The sequence below is a fragment of the Neopsephotus bourkii genome, unplaced genomic scaffold (assembly GCF_033783945.1).
Source record: "Neopsephotus bourkii isolate Nb327-2 ecotype Australia unplaced genomic scaffold, CSIRO-AGI_Nbou_v1 NB_1574, whole genome shotgun sequence".
Lineage (NCBI taxonomy): Eukaryota > Metazoa > Chordata > Aves > Psittaciformes > Psittacidae > Neopsephotus > Neopsephotus bourkii.
The window spans coordinates 3279155-3302795 of NW_026902050.1; the positions used below are offsets into that span (position 1 = coordinate 3279155).

Genomic DNA, 23641 nt, shown 5'->3' on the forward strand with positions numbered 1-23641 from the left:
CCATTTGGGAGTCCACCCTATGCAGAAATGGGCGATGTATAGAAATCTTAATCCTGAGAATAATGGCAATTAAATCTGATTTTTCACATTTCACACAAGCCCTGCCCTGCTTTTATTTTTCCTGCCAAACCTATTATTGCACAACTGGATCGGTGTGTTAGTAGATAAAGGGCGTGCTCTGCCAAAGCAGGGGGTGCCTGTTACTGCCTAAGGAATAAGACTGGGTTACATGCTGCTGTGGTCTGGTCCTGTTGGGTACTGTGTTTGTGCAGCTGCAGTAAGAAGTGGCAGCTAACAGCTCCTGAATATTCAATATATCTTTTTGCAGTTGAATATCACATTCTTGCAGCCCCTGGTTTTCTGGCCATGTTCCTTATTTTTTCAACTTCTGCTTTCCTCCTGAGACTTCCTGCTGGCTGTTGGTACCAAATGCATGAAATGGGGTAAAGGGGGTGGAGAATCCCCGACATTTAATCTGGGGTTCAGTGCCGGGGCAGCTCCAAGTTGCTGAATGCCTTGCTAGAAAATACATGTTTTCTCTGGAGCTGCATGGTAGAATAACCTTTGCCCTGGGTGATCCAACGAGAAATCACCTCCTGGCTGCGACCCAAACAAAGAATGGGATTAACTTTGCCCTATGCGTGTGTGCTGGCTTGTAGCTCTTAAGAGTCAGTGAGAGCTCTTAGTCAGTCTGGGAGGAGCTGTGCCTGTAGACATGGGATCCAAGCTGCTGTGCCTCTTCCTCGCCTCTGTCATCCTTGCTTACTATTTCTACAGTCCCATGCCAGCGGACTTTGAGGAGCCCTGGAAAATAATGTTCGTCTCGGCTACCCTCAGGACTATCGAACGCCTGGTGAGCTTGATGCTGAGCTAGGGGGAGAGATCTACAGAGCAGAGGGCATTCCTGGTGCCTCTGACTAATAGAGATATGGTAGTATGTATCATACATATCTATATATATGTATGGTAATACACTCAGTAAAGTACAGTAGTACTAAGCATTAAACTTACTGTAGGTATGACTATAAAGAAACTTAGAAAAGATTTACTGTGCAATGTCAAAAAAAAAAAAGAGAAGGATATTCAGAGTAACTGGAAATGTGATACGTAATGTGATTACAGATAGATAAATGCAAACAAGTCTATTTTGCTTTATGAACCTCTGCAGCTGTAGCACTGGTCCTTGAATTTTCCTGTTCCTCAGAGCCTGTACATTGAGTTTTCGCAGAAATATTGTACTGCATGTCAGAAGTGAAAACTAGAGCACTTAAATACTACTGATTTTTGTGGTTTCATAGAAATCCATTGACAAAATGACCCTAAAGACTACACAAAGTTAGTTATAGTGGTGTTAGTACTACAGCGTGTAAAAATTGAGATACAGATCTTATATATATATTATATATGTATATAAAAATATATCTTAATATATATATCTTATATATATTCTATATATATATTAATACCACTGTGATCTTGCTTACCAACAATGATATCTAGCTGTAAGCAGCATAGAGCCATACATCACATTCTGGAAAAGCAGTGCTATTTTACCCTATTTGTAGTTAAATGGCAATATTTACCAGCAACAGGATCTTTATGTCTTTTGGTGCTATTTTTATATATGCTACATCCCTAGCTTCTGCTTCATTTGCAGTCACGTTACAGCCATTTCAAGCATTTATAAGCAATTTGTAAGGCTGCATGCCATGCACAACTAACACTGCTGTAGTTCCCACCTCAAGTACATCAAACTGAGAGATGTTTTGAGTCTAGCCTGTACATAGTGCACCGTGGTGGCTGCAGCAGTGTAACCAAGGTCTGAAAATAAAGGTCAAAGATGAAGGTTTGTGGGGAGGAGAAGGAGCGAGTCTTGCAGACATCTTTCTGGGTGACTGCAAACCTTTTGAGACTGCTTCATTCTCCACCATGAAATGTATTGATAGGAAGTTCTAAGGAGCCAGGGGAGAAGTTTCTAGTTTTGCTTCAGGCATGCTGCTGGAACACTTGACTGCTGCAGGCAGAGGCACACAGGCTGTTTGCTCTACAGTGCAAGAATTTGGGATTTTGCCTTTTCTGTTGTTTCAGTTAAAATATGGGGTTTTTTGAGAAGTCCATGATTTTTCTGGTGGATGCAGAATATGCTGAACATCACACTTCTGGACAGTGACTAAAATCCGGTGTTGATCTACAAAGCCATCCCTGTGTCAGACAGCCTTTGTTTGCAGTGGAGGCCTTTTCTCAGGTCTTCATAACCAGCAGAAGGGAGCAGTGGGTTTGGGGAGGGGGAGATGATTTTTGTATGTGTTTACTCATGGACTCTCTGCTGCTTTCTTGTTTGCTTTGATCTTGTGTTTTGAGGTCTGAGTGGTGGGAGATGAAAAAGTGGTAAGAAAGAAACTAGTCTGCACTCTTGAAGAAGATCTTGCTTCTTCCCATCTTCAGTCTCCTTTCAGAGGTAGTCTGCAAGGAGGGTATGTGCACAGATAACTCATGTCCCTTGTGCCTGCTCACTCAGTCTGACCTGCAGCACAGCAGCGCTCAGCAAACAGAAGCATTTTCTTTCAGTGTTGGAAGACTATGTGTTTTCATTTCAAAGTGGAGCTGGTGTCTTTCATGGCTGCTGTGCTGGCTGCCTGTTAAGCCTAAGTTCATTTTCAGCAGTGGTGTTGCAGGGCAAGCGTGTTTTTTAACTGTGCTCCAACCACATGCAAAACTGTAATCCTAAGGGGCTCTGATGAAAATGGCCTCCCTGGAGTTGCACGAGTGCAAATTAGATTTCAGGCAACTCTAAAGCACCCTAAGTACATTCTGAAATCATCGGATTATAGGCAACAATTTATAATCACTTAATAGTAGGTCTAATTTTTTGGAAGGGGGTCTGTTTTAGTCTTTCTGACTCCCTGATGTTGATTTGAAAAAAAGAGAAATAATGCTGCCACCCCCAAACACAGCTCAGCAAGAGGCTGGTCTCCAAGTTCCCAAGAAGATGCTGAGAAAGCCATGAAATGGCAAATCTATGCCCTGTTGTCTTTGCTTTAATAGGTCCTGGGGAGCTCTCCAGCTTCTGAGCCACATTGTGCAAGATTTTCTCCAGTTTCAGGTTTCTTTGCCTGGAGGAATATATGAGTTGACCTGAATAAAACCTGTGCCAGTTCCAGGCTGTTCTCCAGGTCTCTGCCAGGCATGGCCATGAGTGCTGAGGGACTCCAGAGGCTGGTTGGAAGCTGGTGGCTTGATCCTGCTCTGGGTTACCATGTGGAGGGTTGCAGCTATGCTTGATTCCACTGGTGTGCCCAGCCTGCAGAGTGCTGGCGAGTCTGTTTGTATCCATCCCACTGCAGAAGGGAGGCTGGGAACATCTCTATTATCGTGTTCATTATAATGTCTCGCGTCTATGTGATGTGTAGCTGGGGAATAGCCTTTAAGAATAAATCGGACAGCTTTTGTGGTGCTTAAACACAAAGTCATTCATGTATTTTCTGGAAGTACCACATGTACGAAGTCTAAGAGAAAATACATGAAGAAAGTATAAAATGCAATACAACATATTTCTTCCTGTTGGAAAACAGTAACGAGTGGTGTCCCTCAGGGATCTTGTGTTGGGACCGGTCTTGTTCAACATCTTTGTTGGTGCCATGGACAGTGGGATTGAGTGCGCCCTCAGAAAGTTTGCCGATGACACCAAGCTGTGTGGTTTGGTTGATATGCTGGAGGGAAGGAATGCCATCCAGAGGGACCTTGACACACTTGTGAGGTGGGCTGATGCCAACCTCATGAAGTTTAACCATGCCAAGTGCAAGGTCCTACTCCTGGGTTGGTGCAGTCCCAGGCACAGCTACAGGCTGGGCAGAGAAGAGATTCAGAGCAGCCCTGCAGAGAAGGACTTGGGGGTGTTGGTCAATGAAAAAATGAACATGAGCTGACTTCAGTGTGCGCTTGCAGCCCAGAAAGCCAACCGTATCCTGGGCTGCATCAAAAGGAGCGTCACCAGCAGGTCGAAGGAGGTGATCCTGCTGCTTTATTCTGCTCTCATGAGACCTCACCTGGAGTATTGTGTGCAGTTCTGGTGTCCTCAACATAAAAAGGACATGGATCTGTTGGAACAAGTCCAGAGGAGGGCCATGAGGATGATCAGGGGACTGGAGCACCTCCCATATGAAGACAGGCTGAGAAAGTTGGGGCTGTTCAGCTGGAGAAGAGAAGGCTGCATGGAGACCTCATAGCATCCTTCCAGTATCTGAAGGGGGCCTATAGGGATGCTGGGGAGGGTCTCTTCATTAGGGACTGTAGTGATAGGACAAGGGGTAATGGGTTAAAACTTAAACAGGGGAAGTTTAGATTGGATATAAGGAAGAAATTCTTTCCTGTTAGAGTGGGTGAGGCACTGGAATGGGTTGCCCAGGGAGGTTGTGAATGCTCCATCCCTGGTGGTGTTCAAGGCCAGGTTGGACAGAGCCTTGGGTGGCATGGTTTAGCGTGAGGTGTCCCTGCCCATGGCAGGGTGCTTGGAACTTCATGGTCCTTTCCAACCCTAACTATGCTATGATTCTATGATTCCTAGCTGAGTGTTTCCCTGGTTGCAGCTCTTGTGAAATCTTCCCAAAATTTCCTCTGTCTGTGGCTTGGCTCCTTGGGAGCCATGAAATCTGGATTTGAGCCCTTCACAGCGCTGCTCACAAGCTGCCTGTGTTCGTGTTTGGCTAATGGAAAGCTTCACCTGTAGGGGCATCTCCATCTGAACTACCACCCTTTCAGATAAATAAGCTCCTAAATGCGGTGCCAGGCTTTTTGCCTGCCAAAGCACAGCTGGGAGTCCTTTCCTCACAAGTTAAGTTTTGGGGTTTTTGTCCTTTCTGCCATGCTCCCCTCATGAAAGATGGAGAAAGGGATTGTGGAAAATGCTTTCCAAAGCACAAGGAACACAAAAACCCCCAAATGGTTGCCTTTTTCCTCTCACCTCTCAGATGAGGAACAATGAGACTTTCAGATGAGGGTATGATTTCCTTTTGGTTTTATATGATAATGGCCTTGAAACCACAGGCCAGTGTTTTTCCTCAATGTAAAATTTAAACTCTGCAAGTACTGTGAAGCCTCTGTCTTCAAGCAGAGGAAATTACTCCTGATGCGGGGGAGTATCAACAAGCTCACTGGAATTATAGCAGGACTCACTTTGACCTGTATGTTTATTCTTCCAAGGTGCTAATCCTCAGGGAAAATACAACAGCTGAGAAATATTTATGTAAACTGTGTAATCACTGTGTATAAAACTATGCAGTTTTGGCTTGTGCATGTGTTTGTCTTCATTGAGCTTATGACAAGATCCCATATTTCCCTTATGTGCAGTGTGCCAGTTGCTGCCCATTTGCCTTCATCCTGATTCCAAACCACAGAGCTTGGCAGAGCTCCTGGCATCGCTTGGTCCAAGCCTGCAGAGAGGTGACTCTTAAATGTGGTGGCAATCACTATCAAATATTGTCAGGAAGATCTTAGCTGCATTCCCTTTCCTTCTAGCTTCTGAAAAAGTAGATTATATATAGAAGGCAATTGAATAGTTGATTTAAACATAAAAAAAGAAAATTACAAAAATGTAAAGCAAGCAGTGTTAGATTATAAGATTTACAACATTGAACCTTGAATGCCAGATGTTATACCTTTTATGAGGTTATCATTTAAAGTGTAGGGTTTTCTGTATTTGGTTTACGTTCTTATTGGAAAGAATAAAGCATCTCTTATAGGAAGCTAAACTTCCTACGGGATCTGTACTAGGCTGGGCTATTTCATTTCTTATTAAACTCAAACCTGCTTTGAGTTTCCTCTGTTTTCACCTTCAGATAACATGTAAGAGCTTGTTTTTATTATTTCATCATTTCTCTTGCCGTGTGATATAGCAGTTAGGAGCCTCGTGAGGAAAGCTAGGTTATGTCCCCTGCTGCTGGGGGCTGTTGTGAAGAGGCCACGGTGCCAATACTGGCAGCAAAGCCACTGGTGACAATTGGTAGTTCTCTGTGGCACAATGCCAGTGCTGTCCCTCCGGCTGCAGGGCTCCAACCTAGAGACCAAGCTGTGGAGACTTAGGCCTGTTGTTAATTGGTGATCTTCTGACCAAAGTTGTACCAGCGCACTTAGTGTTGTTTATGCCTGTTCAAAGAATTGTACAGTGGCCTGAAATTAGACAAGTGCTCTTGTGTTATCACTGTCAGCTCTTAATTTTTTGAGTGTTTAACTAGAATATGTGCAAGGGCTGTGTACATTAAACTGAAAGTATATGTGCAAGTTAGTGTGAAATTTCTTCCAATTTTGCTGCAAACAAACTAGAAATTTAAGTTCTTAACTCTCTTTCAGCAAGTCAGGTAGCAAATGACTTTCGACCCATCTGAAGTTGTATTCTTCATACCTTCCTTTCAACTAAACCCCAAACCAACTAGGCTGTTAGGAAAGACTGGCCATGCAGACGGGGATGGGGTGTAGCTCTTTGTGTCAATGATAGGCTGGAGAGTATGGAATTCTGCATGGGGACTAGTGATGAGCCAACTGAGAGCTTGTGGGTTAAGGCCAGAGGGAACACTGCGATGGGGGGCATTACTGGGAGGGTCTGCTACGGGCCACTCGATCAGGACTACTGTGAGGGTGAAGCCCTCTAAGACAGGTAGGAGTAGCCTCATGCTCACAGCCCCTTGTCCTCATGGGGGACCACCCTGATATCTGGCCTGGCACAAGCAATCCCAGAGGTTCCTTGATTTTGTGGAAGACAACCTCCTCTTGCAAGTAATAGGGGAGCTCACAAGGAGAGGTGCCATGCTTGACCTTGTGCTCATTGACAGGGAGGAGCTGGTGGGTAATGTGATGCTCCAGGGCAGCCTGGTTGTAGTGATCATGAGATGGTGGATTTCACAATACTCATAGCAGTGAGAAGGGCACACAGCAAGCTGGACTTGGACTTCAGGAGAACAGACTTCGGCCTCTTCAGGAACCTGCTTAGTAAGGTTCCACGGAGTATAGCCCTAGAGGGCAGGGGGCCCAAGACTGATGGTTGATATTCAAGGATCACCTGCTACAAGCTCAGGAGCATTGCATCTGACAAGAAAGAAATGGGGCAAGAAGTCCAGGAGGCCTTCAGGGATGAATAAGGAGCTGCTGAGAAAGTTCAGAAGAAAAAAAGAAGCTTATAGAAAGTGGAAGTGAGGACAGGCAGCCTGGGAAGAATACAGAGATGTTGCCTGGGAAGCTAGGGACCAGGTCAAGAAAGCTAAAGCTCAGAATTGAATCTGCCCAGGGATGTCAAGAATAATAGGAAGGGCTCCTGTAGGTATGTTGCTAACAAAAGACAGACTAGGAATAATGTGGGGCCTCTCTGGGGAGAAAAAAGAGAAGTGGCTACCCTGAATGTGGAGAAGGCTGAGTTTCTCAATGGCTTCTTTGACTCAGTGTTCCCTAGCAAGTGCTCTGACCATGCCACTCAAGTCTTGGAAGGCAGACGCAGGGACTGAGAGAATGAAGACCTTAGACCCACTGTAGGAGAGGATCAGGTTTAAGATCATCTTAAGAACTTGATGTGCACAAGTCCATGGGACCTGATGAAATCCATCTGTGGGTCCTGAGGAAGCTGGCGAATGAAGTTTCTAAGCCACTGTCCATCATATTTGAAAAATATGGCAGTCAGGTGAAGTTCCCAACAATTGGAAAAGGTATCTATAACACTCGTTTTCAAGAAGGGGAAAATGGTATACCCAGGAATCATAGAATCATAGAACAGTTAGGGTTGAAAAGGACCTTAAGATCACCTAGTTCCAGCCCCCTTGCCATGAGCAGGGACTCCTCACACTAGACCATGTCGCCCAAGACTCTGTCCAGCCTGGCCTTGAACACTGCCAGGGATGGAGCATTCAACACTTCTTTGGGCAACCTGTTCCAGTGCCTCACCACACTCACAGAAACTACAGACCAGTCAGTCTCACCTCTGTGCCAGGCATGATCAAGGAGCAGATTCTCCTGGAAACCATAGGAGGGCACATGAAAAACAACGAGGTGGCTGGTGACAGCCAACATGGCTTCACCAAAAGCAAATCATGCCTGATCAATCTGGTGGCCTTCTATGATAGGGCTACAGAACTGATGGATAGGGGCAAAGCAGGTGATGTCATCTACCTCAACTTGTGCAAAGCATTCAACACTGTTTGACATCCTAGTCTCTAAACTGAAGAGGCATCAATCTGATGGACGAACCACTTGGTGGACAATTGGCTGGATGGCAGCACGCAGAGAGTTGTGGTCAATGGCTCAAGGTTCAGCTGGAGACCAGTAACGAGTGGTGTCCCTCAGGGATCACTGTTGGGACCGGTCTTGTTCAACGTCTTTGCCACTGACATGGACAGTGGGATTGACTGCGCCCTCAGCAAGTTTGCCGATGACACCAAGCTGTGTGGTTCGGTTGATACGCTGGAGGGACGGAATGCCATCCAGAGGGACCTCAACATGCTTTAGAGGTGGGGCAAAGCGAACCTCATGAAGTTCAGCAATGTTAAGTGCAAGGTCCTGTACTTTAAGGAGGGTGCACATGGTAGGAGTTCCTTATGTTGCTGGCATTTCAAGTGGCTGAGATCATGCTCTACCCACAGTCAATCTCTATAGTGGCTAATATTTGTTTAAATAGGTATTCACACCATCTTTCCCAGGATAGTAAATAATTACTTTATGTTTCTTCCAGTCATTGTGAAATGTCTTTTTGTCTTTTTGTTGTCTATTACAGATGTTTGAGGGTTTTAAAATATATTTCAAACATCTTAAAAGCAATGTGAGAACTAAGTTTGTTTAAACGCAGTTTAATCCAATGTAAGAGGTAAAAAGGAGGGGGCATAGGCAGAGATATGTATGTATAAGCAACCACTGGTCACATGTTTATTTGTCACAGTTCCCTGAAGGCAGCTGTGAGGAAATATGATGCCTCCTTTGGGGAGCTGCTGATTTTGGAGGGAGTCATTTGGATCTGCATTTCTTGCACAGTCTGTAGCAAATGCAGTTGGAAATGTTTTCACCTGGGTTTGTTCTTGTGTACCAAAAAATCAGTGTAAAGGAAGCCACACATATTTTAAGAAGTTTTATGTTCATGATTTAAAATAGCCATTGACGGAAAGAGATTCTGAAATTCTTTAATCTGTCTAAATTGGCATGATGCCAGAGAGCTAAAGCTGATAAATATTACTCTTTGGAACTTGCATTTCAGCAGTAGGTTTACTTGCTAGGGATTTTTTTTGTTCTCTTTTAATTTTATTTAGCATTTTAGAATAACTGTAATTTCATTTAGAACCATAGAATTTCATAATAAATTTTTAAAATGTGAATTTCAATGGAAACTGCTTTAACAGCATTAAAACCTGGCAACTCCTGGGTTCTGAACTCCCTGAACCACATTGCTTTTCTTCTGTTGGGGTATTTCTGTGCAGTCCATTGGGAAAGTTTTCAGTGTCCTTTGCATAGCTCTGCCTGGAGTGCTGACGATGCCCAGGACACTCAAGGACCCTCTGCTCCCTTCCCTTGAGGGCTGCAGAGGGCTGGGGCTCTAGCGCTGCTCTGCAACTGCTCAACATTTCTGCAAAAATGAGTATTTGTAAGAAGCTAACCCCATGGGTATGTAAGACCTCCAGACTAAAGCACCCGTCAGGCACACAGAGATCCTGGTTAGTGTCTTCACTATTTCCTCTCCTGGTGGATGCTGCTCCTGGCCTGTAGAGTCTCTCCAGGTGAGGGAATCACTGGGATTGTCCTTTGTTGGAGTCAGGATGGAGCCAGCGTGGTTGACAGCAGTGATGCCACACCAGAGCTGTCCTCCTGCCTGTTCATTCATCAGGGAACTGTCTCCCTGGCAGAGGGATGCTGGGAATCAGAACATCGATGGCAGAGTTTTTCTCTGCTTTTATTATGAAATATTAAACCAGTGTAATGGAAGGACTGCATGACCCAGACAAAGCTTAATCCCCCTCAAGGATGATGGGAGCAGGTAACAGCTTCAGAAGGTATAGTGGTACATGTATTTTGTCTTATCTGCTGACGATGTGGAATGAGCAATAAACATGACTCTTGTTTTGCTATTCAGTAGGAGTACCTCTTCACTGTATACAGAAATGCAGAGGTGTGTAAGTAATGGAATTTTTACATGTAAGCTAAAGAAATGAAATAGCTGGATCACAGTAAAATGGCAAAAATAAACTTCTGCCTTTTTAACATCTCAAAGTTCATCATTCTTTTAATAATGAAAGGGTACTCATCCCTAAATGATGCCCTTTGGCTACTGGGATGGAACTGATCACTAAAAATGATTGTGCAGCTTGAAGTCAAATTGCTATATCCTTGTGTTTGTGCCACCAGTGTCCTTGGCATCCTGAAAGTACTGGATGCTTTTGCTTCAAGAGTCCATCATGGGAGCAGCTATTACTTGGCTTTGCGGTCTGGAAAGATGAGGTCCAACTCATTGAGCAGACCCTTGTGCTGGGTGATTGGGAGGTTTCAGCTGATTCTGCTTTCTTCCACATCCCCTGTTGCATCCTTGTTATCCTTTAAGCTTGTGCTGCCAGTCATTGTCTTAGCAATGAGAAGGGGTGGTGTACCTGGGCTGCCTTCCAGCCACCGCTGCTGAGCTTCACGTGGAAGTGATGGGACACAGGGGAGCTGAACTGCTCAGGCTGGATGGTATGACAGCATGGGACAGTGACCCCCCGTCAGCAGCATTTGGCTTAGCAACTTGTACAGCAACTTTACAGACTTGTAGAGAGTATCAAATGGCTTTAATCTCTGAGATATTTAATCTGTGAGAGTAACTAAGGGTGTTACTATTTAACTTACTGTTTTCCTTTGTCTTGGACTTTAGGCTGAGGTTGCTGAGTATCTGGGTCTGAAGAACTACATGGAAGTTTTGATAGTGATCACAACTGCCGAATATGTCATGCCCATATCTGATGAAAATGTCACTGTGACAGACACAGAGTTCAACAACATTACTGTCCGTCTGTACTTGCCCAGAAAGGCATCTGATGGGCTGAGGAGGGCAGTGGTTTACTTCCATGGTGGAGGATGGTGTTTAGGACAGGCAGGTAAGCTCTTCTTTGCCAGTACCAACGGTCTGTATGTAAGATCTCAGCAGCCTGTGTTAAGTGTTGCCTTTTGTTTCATGGGAGCTGCCACAGAGGGGGTCAGGGAACTGGTGTTTCACCAGTCAAAAACAGGTGGAGATTTTGAAAAGTCACCTGAAAGCTCTGCAAAGACGAATATGCTGCTGTATATGTGTCTGTTCTCAAATGAGATGGAGTATATTCTAAGGGACTCATTTTATCTCAGGCATGAAACCCTACGATCGTCTGGCAAGGCGAACTTCAGACGAGTTAAATGCTGTTGTGGTATCAGTCAAGTAAGAGATTCTTGTTCTAGATGGGTTGAGGGTTTGGAATAAATTAATCTATTTCAATTAATTTTTTAATGCTTTTTTTTTGATCATGTCCTTTCTTGCTAGCTTTAAGTGTTTGTAAACAAAAGCTGTCAAATTTGCAGAGGGTGAATTGTGGTTGGTGGTTATTTTGGATATCACTTTGTGAAGCTGGATGGGTAATAAAATATTTGAGATAGGTAGTTCCCCATTTCTCTGGGCACAGAAAATAAACATTCACCAACTATGGCAGATGCTAGCAAGTCTTTGTTATTATTAATAGTGTGAAATAACAGACTTCTCTATACCTCTAACAGCTACAGGTTGGCACCTAAATACCATTTTCCCATCCAGTTTGAAGATGTGTATTCGGTAACAAAGTTCTTCCTCCAGAGCAGTGTCCTCTCCCAGTATGGGGTGGACCCAGATCGGGTCGGTGTTGCAGGAGACAGTGCAGGTGGCAACTTAGCTGCAGCTGTGGCACAGCAGGTAAATAAAACAAAGCTGGTTTGTCAGCTCAGAATATTGAGGTTTTTTCTGTATGTTTTCGTTTGTTAATTCATGAACACTTAGAAAAGCCTAACAAAAGCCTCTGCAAGCGCACTTCCTGAATGGCTCTTGCTGTCCATGTACACAGGATGACATGCAGCCTCCAGAGCTGTCAGTGAGGGCTTCAAGTTCCAGGGTGAGCAGATTTACTTGAGCCATTTAGTGGCATCAAAGGTACTTTGATGCCATGATATCCTCCAAAACTTTATACCCTGAAAAATGCCATCTGTCCCATAATTAGGGCATATATCACTCTGTCCTTAAGTACATTTCAAGTGATTTAGGCATGTTGTTTGAATTTTAGCAATTTGCCTCATATAGATGTCAATAGCAGGGAAAAAGAAAAAAAGATATCTCTAAATAAATGTTCCAGTGTCACTTGATCACAGACAGTTCAATGCCTTCTGCACTCTTCTCTCAGCTTTATTAAATACTCAGTGTGATGTTGTTGCTCTCTTGAGAAATTGTAATGAATCTCACTTGGAAAGGTTGTGAAATTGCCATGGACACTGAAGGCAGAAGATGAGGGAGAAATTTATTAGTGAAAAGGGGAAAAGGATGACATATAAGAAATGTCACTCTTCAATTAATCGCATTTTATTTTTCACATGTCTAAAATGCACAGAATTGTAGTTGTTTGAGTTCTAACACCTCTGGCATCTCAGGGTTAAAAAAGCAAACAGATGGATAAGCTCTAAATTGTGTGAAATGATTAAAGGAGTCTTAGAAAGCAGCAATTTTTAAGCTGTAAGAAATTTTCTGGAATTATAGAAAAATCATTTGTTACTACCTCAGAAAGCATCAATGCTTTGACACTAAACTGGGAGGAGTGGCTGACACGCCAGAAGGCTGTGCTGCCATTCAGCGAGACCTGGACAGGCCGGAGAGTTGGGCGGGGAGAAATTTGATGAAATTCAACAAGGGCAAGCGTAGAGTCTTGCATCTGGGGAAGAACAACCCCATGTACCAGTACAGGTTAGGGGTTGACCTGCTGGAAAGTAGTGAAGGGGAAAGGGACCTGGGGGTCCTGGTGGATAGGAGGATGACCATGAGCCAGCAATGTGCCCTTGTGGACAAAAAGGCCAATGGCATCCTAGGGTGTATTAGAAAGGGTGTGGTTAGTAGGTCAAGAGAGGTTCTCCTCCCCCTCTATTCTGCCTTGGTTAGGCCGCATCTGGAATATTGCGTCCAGTTCTGGCCCCCTCAGTTCAAGAAGGACAGGGAACTGATTGAAAGAGTCCAGCGCAGAGCCACAAAGATGATTAAGGGAGTGGAACACCTCCCTTATGAGGAGAGGCTGAAGGAGCTGGGTCTCTTCAGCTTGGAGAAGAGGAGACTGAGGGGTGACCTCATCAGTGTTTACAAATACGTAACGGGTGGGTGTCAGGATGATGGAGCTAGGCTTTTTTCAGTGATATCCAGTGATAGGACAAGGGGCAATGGGTGTAAACTGGAGCATAGAAGGTTCCACGTTAACATCAGGAAGAACTTCTTTACTGTGAGAGTGACAGAGCACTGGAACAGGTTGCCCAGGGGGGTTGTGGAGTCTCCCACATTGGAGATATTCAAGGCCCGCCTGGACAAGTTCCTGTGTGATGTACTCTAGGTTACCCTGCTCTTGCAGGGGGGTTGGACTAGATGATCTCTTGAGGTCCCTTCCAACCCTTGGGATTCTGTGATTCTGTGATGCATCAAGAAGTTTCTATGCTTCAAAAAATATTTCCTGAATATTATTATCCTTCAAAATAAGAAATAAAATTAAATTATATTTTATGTTTGAGCATTTTTAATACAATGTACTCTTGTAGGTGAATGCCTATGAATTTAGAATTTCTCTAAATTAATCTGCCATAGTCTTATTGATAATCTTTTGTTTGTTGTAAAATGTGCATGTTAATTCCTTGCTTTTAAGATCTTCTGTCAGTGCGGGAGAACCAACGCTTTTTAACTGACTTTTTGTATTTATTTCTATTATCTTTTATAGCTGTTGGAGGACCCTGAAGTCAAAACTAAACTCAAAATCCAAGCTTTGATTTACCCTGCTCTTCAAGCCCTTGATCTGAATTTACCATCTTACCAAGAAAATGAACACAAGCCCATTTTATCCAAGTCACTTATGATCAGGTTCTGGAGTGAGTATTTCACTTCAGATTTTTCTCTCAGGGAAGCAATGACCTCCAACAGTCATGTCCCAGTTGAATCGAGCCATTTGTTTCAGTTCGTAAACTGGAGCAACTTACTGCCTGAGGAGATGAAGAAAGATCATGTCTACATTAGTCCCACCTACGGCAGCTCCGAGCTTGTCCAGAAGTACCCAGGGTTTCTGGATCCAAGGGCATCCCCTCTGCTGGCAAGTGATGCCCAGCTACAGAAGCTGCCCCGCACCTACATCCTCACCTGCCAGCACGATGTCTTACGGGATGATGGATTCATGTATGCCAGGCGCCTCCAGACAGCAGGCGTTCCTGTCACACATGACCATGCCAAGGATGCCTTTCATGGGGCGATGATGTTTGTCTCATTTCCAGGTGAATTAGCTGTAGGGCACCGCCTGTCTAACAGATATATTGAGTGGTTAAATGAGAATCTATGACCTGAAAATGTTGCTCTGCTATGCCTGCCTCACATCCAGTGGGTGTGATCTTAAGGTCCTTTCCAACTAACCATTCTATGATTCTATGATTAAGGAGAATAGGAGCTACGTGACTTCTGGGGCAATTGCTATCTTCATTGTGTTGCCCTGAAGCATCTGCATTGCAGCATTTCTTCTCCAGCAGGAGAATCAGGCTGATTCTAATCTGATTGTTCTTTCAGTGCTGTTGTCTGAGCTCAGAACTACATAAACCTCCCTGGTATTTATCTCCCGGCCAAGACCAGAAGTGCTGGTGTACCTGACCCTTCCTGTGCTTGTTTGAGCCCTAAGCTGATAGTGTGTGGGACTTGGTGTCCTGTTATCTGCTTCTTGTTTCTTCGTATCACTGGCTTGTGCAAGTGGGCAAGGTGACTGCACACACACTGGGTGCTTGGTGGCCACTTGCTCCCTGTCCTCTCCAGCATGCTCTCTGATCCTGTGGGATGCACTAATGAGGCCCCACTGCTGCCACTGGGTGATGGGGTGAGCAGAAGTGCAGGGACCTGACTTCACAAAGTACAAGGCAGCTTGTGGAACCCTGTCCATCACAGCAGCCACTAGGTTTGCGCTGTTGTTTTCCTCCAGCACTGCTCAAGGGAAGTGATTGCTTGAAAATTGAGAGAGATGGCTATAACAATGCCAACGTTTGGGAGTTTTTTTGTTGTTGTTCTGTTGGTGGTGTGGTTTGTTTTGGTTGGTTTTGTTTGTTTAGGGTTTTTTAAAAAACCAAGCATCTGTCTGTCTTGGTAGGTAATCACTCTCTTTAATCCCTGTACTGGAAGTAAGTAGTGTAACAAAACAGCACTGGATATTTATAAGATAAAGAGACACTGTGAAGGTCTTAGTCTTTCTATAGCACTGCTGTGTGTTTTACCCTCTACTTATTTGATAATTTATGTATTATGTGTCCTAATTATCCTTAAAATTGTTTATCATGTTTTACATATGAATTTTTAAAAATAGAATTATCTTAGCTTTATAGGCTTAGAAAAGAAACACAATTCAGTTGTCAGTCTTCAAACAGTATCCTCTATATAAATCTTTTCTGTATTAAATAAAAACCCTAAATTTTGAGTGATGAATGCACACGTTGGTTGGTTATTGGTTTTTAAAACTGATCAGAGCACACCACAAACATGCACATCTGGCATCTTGCTTTTTAATTTTGCATAAAAGATGCCAAATCTTCCATAACGCTGTTTTTTTTTCTGAGTGTGCTTGCAGCCTGTTTATTTAGAATGTGCACAGAGCAATTGCTATGTTTTTCTTCTTAATCTTTATGTTGAATATAAAAATTAAACTTGTCTTTGACAAAAAGTATGTTGCATTGAAATCACTCAGTTACCCTGTTTATCACAAAGGAGTAATAAACTGGCTTCAGTACATACAACAGCTATTGCAAACAACCAGGACCAAACACAGGGAGATGTTTTACTTCTGCTATTACTGTTTATGTAAATATTTAGCAATGCTTGACTGTGGTTGCTGAAAGAAACAAAAGTAGTGAGTAGGTGTCTTCTATCAACAAAAGGATGCTGAAAGTTGCTATCAGGATGGAGACTGGTGGGGAGCTGAGCCTGGCTTGCGGGGAGGGCTGCACTGGGGTCTGCTGTTGCGGCAGGAGCGTTATGCTTCTCTACTTCTGAATCCACCCTTGAAGCAGTGAGTGCCTCACTGCCAGCATACCAAGCATAAAATGTACCGTGGGATTAAAAAGCAGCTTGTATAACCCCATGCATAGAAGTGCAATGTTTGCACATCCCTGGGATGTGTCCATGATCCTGCAAGCTCCCATCACGTTTGGGAAGTTATTTCTGATGATGCCTTCTCACCTTTTGCCCACAGGACTGGACTCTCATCTGCTGGCAGCAGACACCTCAACTGGAGTTTTATTTCTCCTTCATTTGGAATTAATTAACAGCATCTTAGTATGCCTAATGAAGTAGGGGCTTGGGATTTTGCCTCAGTAATTCCTTTGTTTTGACCTTCTATACAGTATTAGGGTCATGTCCGCAGAAATGTTCCCAGGGTGTAGGGTATTTTCAATGCTATAAGTGCTAGTGGAATGAACCGAGTTGGCCATTAGTTGTTATAAGTGAGCCTTTCTCTGAGTCTTACAGGCAGCTTTATTCTTCAATATAAATGGCAGAAAAACTGTAAGAGAACATTTAGAGAGGACAGTTACTTTGTCAGAGGGGTACATGCACAAAGCTAGGATATAAAAGCAGGCATATCTCAGTGGGTTACACTGCTGTCACTGTTGTTGGCTTTGTTTTCCTTCCCTGCAGTCTGGGACATCGCTGATGGAAAGGCACTTGGCCTGAAGTGCTGGGGAAGGCTCACCCATCACTCGGTTGGTGACAAGGAGTGGTGTCACAAGCAGGAGGGTGGTTGTTGCAGCAGACTGAAGAGCTGGGCATGAGCAGGTCGGGCAGTCTAGGTAGCCTAAAAGCGTGGTGGGAGCCTGTGTGGGATCCACCACGCCCTGTGCAGAGGAGGCTTTGGCAGGAAGCCAGCCCAGCAGGAGCAAACCTGGGACACCCTCCTTGTCCGTGCTGCCACCGCCATGGCGTTTCCTCTGTTGCAGCTTTGGCACCGGTACCGCAGGGGCATGGGGAACACCGAACGCTGGGAGGGCATCAGAGTGTCCGTCAGAGGGCACTGCTAGCTGCTGCCTTCGCACCCCGAGCACGGCTGCTGGTCTTTCCTGCCCTCCCCTGGCGCAGGCGTAGCGCTGAGTGTGCGTGCAGCTCCGGGCAGAGCCTGCAGAGGGCTTCGGACCTGGGTCCTCGCGTTTCCTTCGTGTCTTCGGACCTGTGCCCATGGTTGGCGCTGGGAGGGCTTGGCGGGGAGCTAGGCTTGCTGATGGAATAGTTGTTGGAAAAAAGGGAGCCTGGCGAGGAGGTGAAGCCACATTTTAAGAGTAGATACTTAAACTGGTGGAGAATCTGACCTAGCAGGCAGGTATTGAGGAGATAAAGCAGTGAAGATGCTGGCAGTGAGAGAAACAGGGTGAAGAGATGTCTCTAAAAATGATCTCTCTTACATGTAGAAAAGTTTATACCTGTAAGGTTGTAGAAAAATTTGTTCTAAACAAAAATGTTAACAGCACTACCACCTTCCCCCTGCATGTTTTTATCAGACTCTTCTTGGAACAAGAAGTAAAAGTCTTTTAACCACCAGCACCTTAATATGGATTCATGATTGATTAGACTGTATATGCTTTTGATCAGGTTCCTTAAATAGACTTTTTGAGTTGGAAATGCTTGGTGAGGCACAAAATGAGACAGTGAAAACTGTCATGTCAGCGTCTCTTGCAAGAGAGGCTGAAGACACAATAAGGAACTCATTTATCCAGAGCAGAAAACAGAAAAAGCCACCCAAGGGAAAGCTTTGTTCTGTCTCCCAATAGAGACTGGAGTTAAATTTGGCGTTTGATAGTAAAAGACAAAGCTCAGCCTTGCCATCATGGAGGCAAGCAGAGGACAGCACATCTCAGACCTGCAGTAGCAGCAAGAACCCAGAGCTGCCTGGTATTGCCTGTCTGATGCCAGGTGTGTTGACAGGACACCCAGTTGTTTTGGCAACAGCAAAAACTGCTGTGGAGAGGCACTTTTGTTCAGGTATTCTTTATTGATAAGCTTTCTGGAAGACGATGTAATTACAGGTGCCAGCTTGTGTGACTAAGAGAGCTTTGCTGAGTCTCTGGCCTCAAAATAATCAAGGTTTAAAAAAATTGTGCTCAGAAACAAAATGAACCTATGCAATATCCATAGGGATGTTAAACTGGAACAAATAATGTAAAACCACTGAAATTACATTAAAACTATTTTAACTATAGTAATTACAATAAATTTTTGAAATATTTTTCTTTGAAATATTTGTGCCTTGGCACACACTTCTCAAGGGAGAGCATGTTTCAGGTTAGGTGAGCGTGACCTGCCTTCCTTCCCTGGCTCTGCAGCTTTCGTGTCCCCAGTGCTGGTGAACCCTGTTATGCCAGAGCAGATGCCCTCTGCGGGGGACTGCAGGGACCCTCCCTTCCTGGCCTTGGCCCCAGTGATGTGCTGGATGGTGAGACCTTCCTATCACCACAGTACCTACCCACACAGGCAGAGGGTACTGGGCTGGGCAGGAGCTGGAGGTTGTCAGGGCAGAGGTGTGTGGGTCCCCATTGTAGACTGAGCTCTCCCAGTAGTCCCATCATCAGCAAAGGTGAAAAAAAAGAAGCCCAAACCCCAAAAGCTGCATTTAACACCCTTGTTTCAACCTCAGTTGTTGGGTATAGTTGACACAAGTCCACTAATGGTGACTAGAAAGTGCTGAGGTGGAGTTAGTTATTAATTATCTGTGAAGAGTGCTCATCTGCCCTGAGACACTGTGCAGACAGACTCATGCCTGGCCCTGCCACACTGACTTTCCCGTACCTACCTGCCTAAGTTGCCAAACACAGGCCAGCAGCAAGGGTCTTTGGAGGTTGATGTCTTTGGAGGTTGATGTCTTTATTGCTCTGTCACCAGTTATTTGAGCCTTTAATGCAGTGTGGAAGAATAAATGTTCCCATTTATTCAGCCTCTTCTAATCCTTCAGTGCAACAGTAGCTGCCTGAATGAAAAGAATTTTTAAAAGCTAGTAAATGAGAGGCCAGTGTTATTTATTAGCTACATGTGGAATTTTAAAGCAGTTTCTGTAATGCTTAAATACTAGCTGATTTGTTGGCCTTGTCTTCAGAGAAAAGCTAGAATAGGTTTTTTTATATCCTGGATATTAATGGGGTTAATATTTGCCAACATTATAGTACATCACAATGAAGGGGGATGATATTTTTAGTAGCTGGACCATGCTTATTTCTCCCATTTAAAAATAATCATGGTGGTATTCAGACTTCCACTGATGTGTACCATGACCTTGTATTTAGCTACTACTGGGCTTATTCACCAGGCCTCCGCTGCTAGCTCTATTTTATTAAAAAACTCCAACAACCCACTTACAAGAAACTGATATATTTTATGTAACTTGTTTGTGGATGCCCCATCACTGCAAGTGTTCAAGGTCAGGTTGGATGGGTCTTTGAGCATCCAAGTCTAGTGGAATGTTAGCTGGTCTTTTGAGAGCAGGAGGAGAAAGGTGCGGGGGTGAAGTTTGCATGCAGCAGCTGAGAGCAGTGAAGGCACCTTCCTCCTCTTCCTGGAAGGTTTGGGTTGAAAAAAGGACTTCATAGCTCTGGGTGAGCAAAAGAAATTTATGTATTGGACTTACTGAAACATACAATATTAATGAAGATCTATTCCTCCCAGGGAAAAATTGAATAATTGAAGCAATTTCATGTCTTTCCTCATTTTCAGGCCCTGCATATAATTAGTACAACTCCAAATAACAGATGGCAAAAGTGCTAAGGGGAGCAATTGTCTATGAGATGTGTATTATGGAGACACTTTGTGCAAATAACACCCTGCGTGCAGCCATTACACTGCAGGCTTGCTCAGATACTGCCATCATAAAAGCAGAATTGTGGGCAGATGACACACAGGTGGGAGCAGATTCATTTGCGGTTTGACTGCTCTTCATACATGCTTCTGTTTGCACACAGCAGTTCCTAAAAGCCAGGTCTCTTGCTTAGCAGCACCCAGCTCAGCTGAGGGTGGTGCTGGTGCTGGCCTGCGGGGCTGACAGACCCATAGATGCTCAGCCCTTCTCCCACCCTCTGTCTCCACAACCTCTTTCTCTTCCCTCAGGCTTCTAATCACTGTAATGCTGCAATTTTTTTCTGACTCTTCAAGCCTGCCATTTGCTTCTCCAACATCCTGCATTGTAGTAATTTTAGGACCCTACCAATATCCCCTAATTAATGGGGTAGGAACTACTGTGACCCCTTCCTCACAGTAAGCTAAAAGCATAAAGAGCACAAATGCATTTTTCTGGCAGGGAGCTGGTGAAGGAGCATCCCACTGCAAACACAGTGACTTTGGCCTGGGGACTGAATCAGAGGAGAAATAGGTCACACCTATTCTGGAGCACAAGGAAACCAGGTACTGCTGGGTTAATATAAACAAGCCCTGGACAGACAAAAGTAAACATTTAATTCTACCCCTTCTTTGTACGAGGGGTAGAAACAATATTAAGCTATCACATTTAGAGTGACCAGCAGTAAAGCCTTTGCCCAACACTGGCTTGTGTAAAGCAGCAGCATGTGCTGCTGACCCGCTTGCACTACAGTTGTCATCGCAGAGTTCTCTCCTACTGGTTCATGGTGGCCAGGGCAAGGTATTAATTTCACTAGCAACAATTCAAAACCTAAAAGAATATTCTTATGTTCTATTTTGCTCACAGGGATGAATCCCATGTGGGGATAAACATCCCCTGTTTATCCCTAAAGGGGATAACCCTGTAGGCTCTGCCAGAAAGGCACCACATTTCACTCAAGGTCAACCTTAATGACTCATTCTAATCAGTCAAATGCAAATACATCATAATAAAGGGTTAAATGTGCATGACTCATTTAATAGGTCTCAGTCTAATATAAACTGACTAATGGGTATTTAATGACAACAAACTGACTCCAGTTGCATTTCTTCTTTAAAGCCTTGCTTCTTTAAAGCTTGCTAAATAACCCAATGAATTTAACAGTATGACATTAATTTACAACCAGAGCCTGTCTTTGTTTCCCACTCTAAATGCACAGTTTTTGCAAACTTGCTTCAAATTGTCTGGGAGCTGCAGGCTTAATTATGAGTAGCGCCATTTTGACAGTTTGCCTGAGAAATATTATAAGTATCTACCAAAGTGGTGCAAAGAAGTTCTGTCATCATTAGCAACTGTTTTTTTGAATGGACAGTAGTCGCATTAGGCTGTTTCTCAGCGGAAATATTTATACTGGCTATGCTCCTTGAAAGACTAGCTGACTGTAAGAAAAAAGAATGTTATTGGGGTGCTGTAGGGATGAGGGTTCCCAGTTCTGGAGTGAATTTCCCTCCTGCAAAATCACTAAGGACATGAACCCAGGATCAGCAAATTGTGCATGGTGGCCAAGGCCACCTCCTGTTGCTCCTGTCCCCACTGGCTCTACCGGTGTTCTCACTGTTGCATGGGGGCTCTCCATAGGATGCTGCAGCTTGCACCTGGGCAGAACCTCTCCTGCTTGACCAGCCTTGAAAGCATTCTTAGACTCTTTTAATGCACCCTTAGCCATTTAAGGAAGCCTCATTTTAGTCTCTTCTTTACTGTGAGCTTTCTGCACATATGTATTCAATTGTTTCATGGCATTTCGTCACCCATAAAACCCACTTCTTCCATCACCAGTCTTGTACTGCTCAATGGGTTCTTTACAATACAGTGTTAATATTATTCCATTTTGGATTTTTTTATGGCATGTATCACAATATTGATGCAGAAATGAAGTAGTTGCTGCTCCCAGTTTCCATATAGCTCTATGTGCATTGATAGCAGTCCCCCCACTGTAAACAAACATGGAGATCACCGCCCTGTTAAAGCTCAAGACAAGTTACTGCTGATCCCAGTAAAGAAACTGAAATCCCTCCAGAAGCTGGCACAAAATATATGCAGACCTAGAAGGCTTATTTTGAGCATAATGGAAACCCCTATCTATCCCTCTGATTTCATAGCTTTAGTTGAGTTTAGCTGTCAGAGGGTGATGGTTGTGTAGTGAAACCTGCAGCTCTGAGCAGGTGGCAGCTACTCCTTCCCATTTCATCCTGGCATTACCATGATAGGACAGAATGATGGTAGCTCCTAGCTCTTGTAAAACCAGGCAGCTGCTTCATTGGAAGCATCCACATGGCCCACAGCACTTCTAAACTAATGAGCAGTTTCAACATCTGTTTGTTTTCGAATTTATCTTTTTAAAATTTTAATTTCTTTGGGCTGGTAAAATTCAGAAACTTGCATAATTCTTGTATAACTCACCAAGGCAAGGTACTGCTGAATACACACTTGTGCTGATTATTGTCAAAATTCTGGGGACTGAAAGCTAATATGTCATTTAGCAGTTTATTTTATTTAGCTTTTTTCTAGCTCATGATAATTTTTCTGCAGCCTACATACGACCTGTAGCTTCTTTCTCTTTTATACATGCTTTAAAAATGAGGCATGCCGATTCTGGCTTGTCATCTGCTGTCACCAGGGCTTCTACTGCAACCCCTGTAGCTCCTCTCGTGCCTGAGGAAGCCTTGCCCTCAAGTGTACAAGTGGTTAACCTAGCAGGGGACAGCTTTTTTAGATGTGCTCAAAACATCATAACTTATCTTCAGTTTGTTTGTCCCCTATGAGGGATGCAGCGGTGGACGGGTGCTATAACGACGTATGGTGTTGCCAGGAGCCACTCACCAGCTCGCAACAGTGCTGGCACTGCCTGTGTGTTCCAGATGCCATATGCAATCTAACTATTGCACAATTGGCCTGGTTTTGCTGGGATCGGATGAAGCAATTAGATGTCAGCATACGTGCGTGTGTTGCAAATGCATGGCCATCTGCTCAGGTGCAGCAGTAGCTGGTTTGGTGTCTGCTGGTGATTCTGGGCAAGCTGCCATTAGCGGGTGAATAAAGCAGGTTGGGCTTCCTTACTGAAATGGCAATTGACAAGCCCCCCAAATGCTGGCATTTTATTTTTCCTGCAAAGTAGGCCTAACAACTGTAAATACAGCCCCACAGCCTGCATCTGGAGTGAATTGTTTTTCCTGTAGCAGGCTGAAAAGGGCTCTGTTCCTTATGTGATCCAGGAAAGAAAGACTGATCATTTTGTCTTCAGTCATAACGTATAGGGACAGGTCACACAGCAGCTTTTTTGCTTGCAACCTCACTTAGAGCATGCTTCTGCACAGCAATAAATATTAAATTGAAGTGTATGAAAGCTTACATTGCACAGTGCATGATTTTCTTTAAAATCGGCCCTGGACTCAAGCCTGCCCTGTAGCAGTGAAAATCCCAGATGGGGAACAGCTTGTGTGTGTCAGCCACACAGCCATCAACTCGTGTTCCACCCAAAACATGGCTGAGATTGCTTACCTGCTTGTTTCTATACAAGAAAA

At 44.2% G+C, this 23641-nt stretch overlaps 1 protein-coding gene across 1 annotated transcript; it reads left to right on the top strand.

Moving 5' to 3' along the window:
* Positions 1 to 590: 590 nt before the first annotated feature.
* AADAC (arylacetamide deacetylase) lies at positions 591 to 15671 on the top strand. Its single transcript, XM_061371567.1, has 5 exons — positions 591 to 853; positions 10865 to 11087; positions 11332 to 11401; positions 11734 to 11905; positions 13950 to 15671. Exons 1-5 carry the CDS (start codon positions 716 to 718, stop codon positions 14556 to 14558), a joined length of 1212 nt encoding a protein of 403 aa, XP_061227551.1. The 5' UTR covers positions 591 to 715; the 3' UTR covers positions 14559 to 15671.
* Positions 15672 to 23641: the final 7970 nt, after the last annotated feature.

Coding starts and splice junctions, on each gene's coding strand:
- AADAC (XM_061371567.1), top strand. CDS start 716: ATGGGATCCAAGCTGCTGTGCCTCTTCCTCGCCTCTGTCATCCTTGCT. Junction 11,088..11,331: donor ATGGTGTTTAGGACAGGCAG/GTAAGCTCTTCT, acceptor ATTTTATCTCAG/GCATGAAACCCTACGATCGT. Junction 11,906..13,949: donor CTGCAGCTGTGGCACAGCAG/GTAAATAAAACA, acceptor TATCTTTTATAG/CTGTTGGAGGACCCTGAAGT.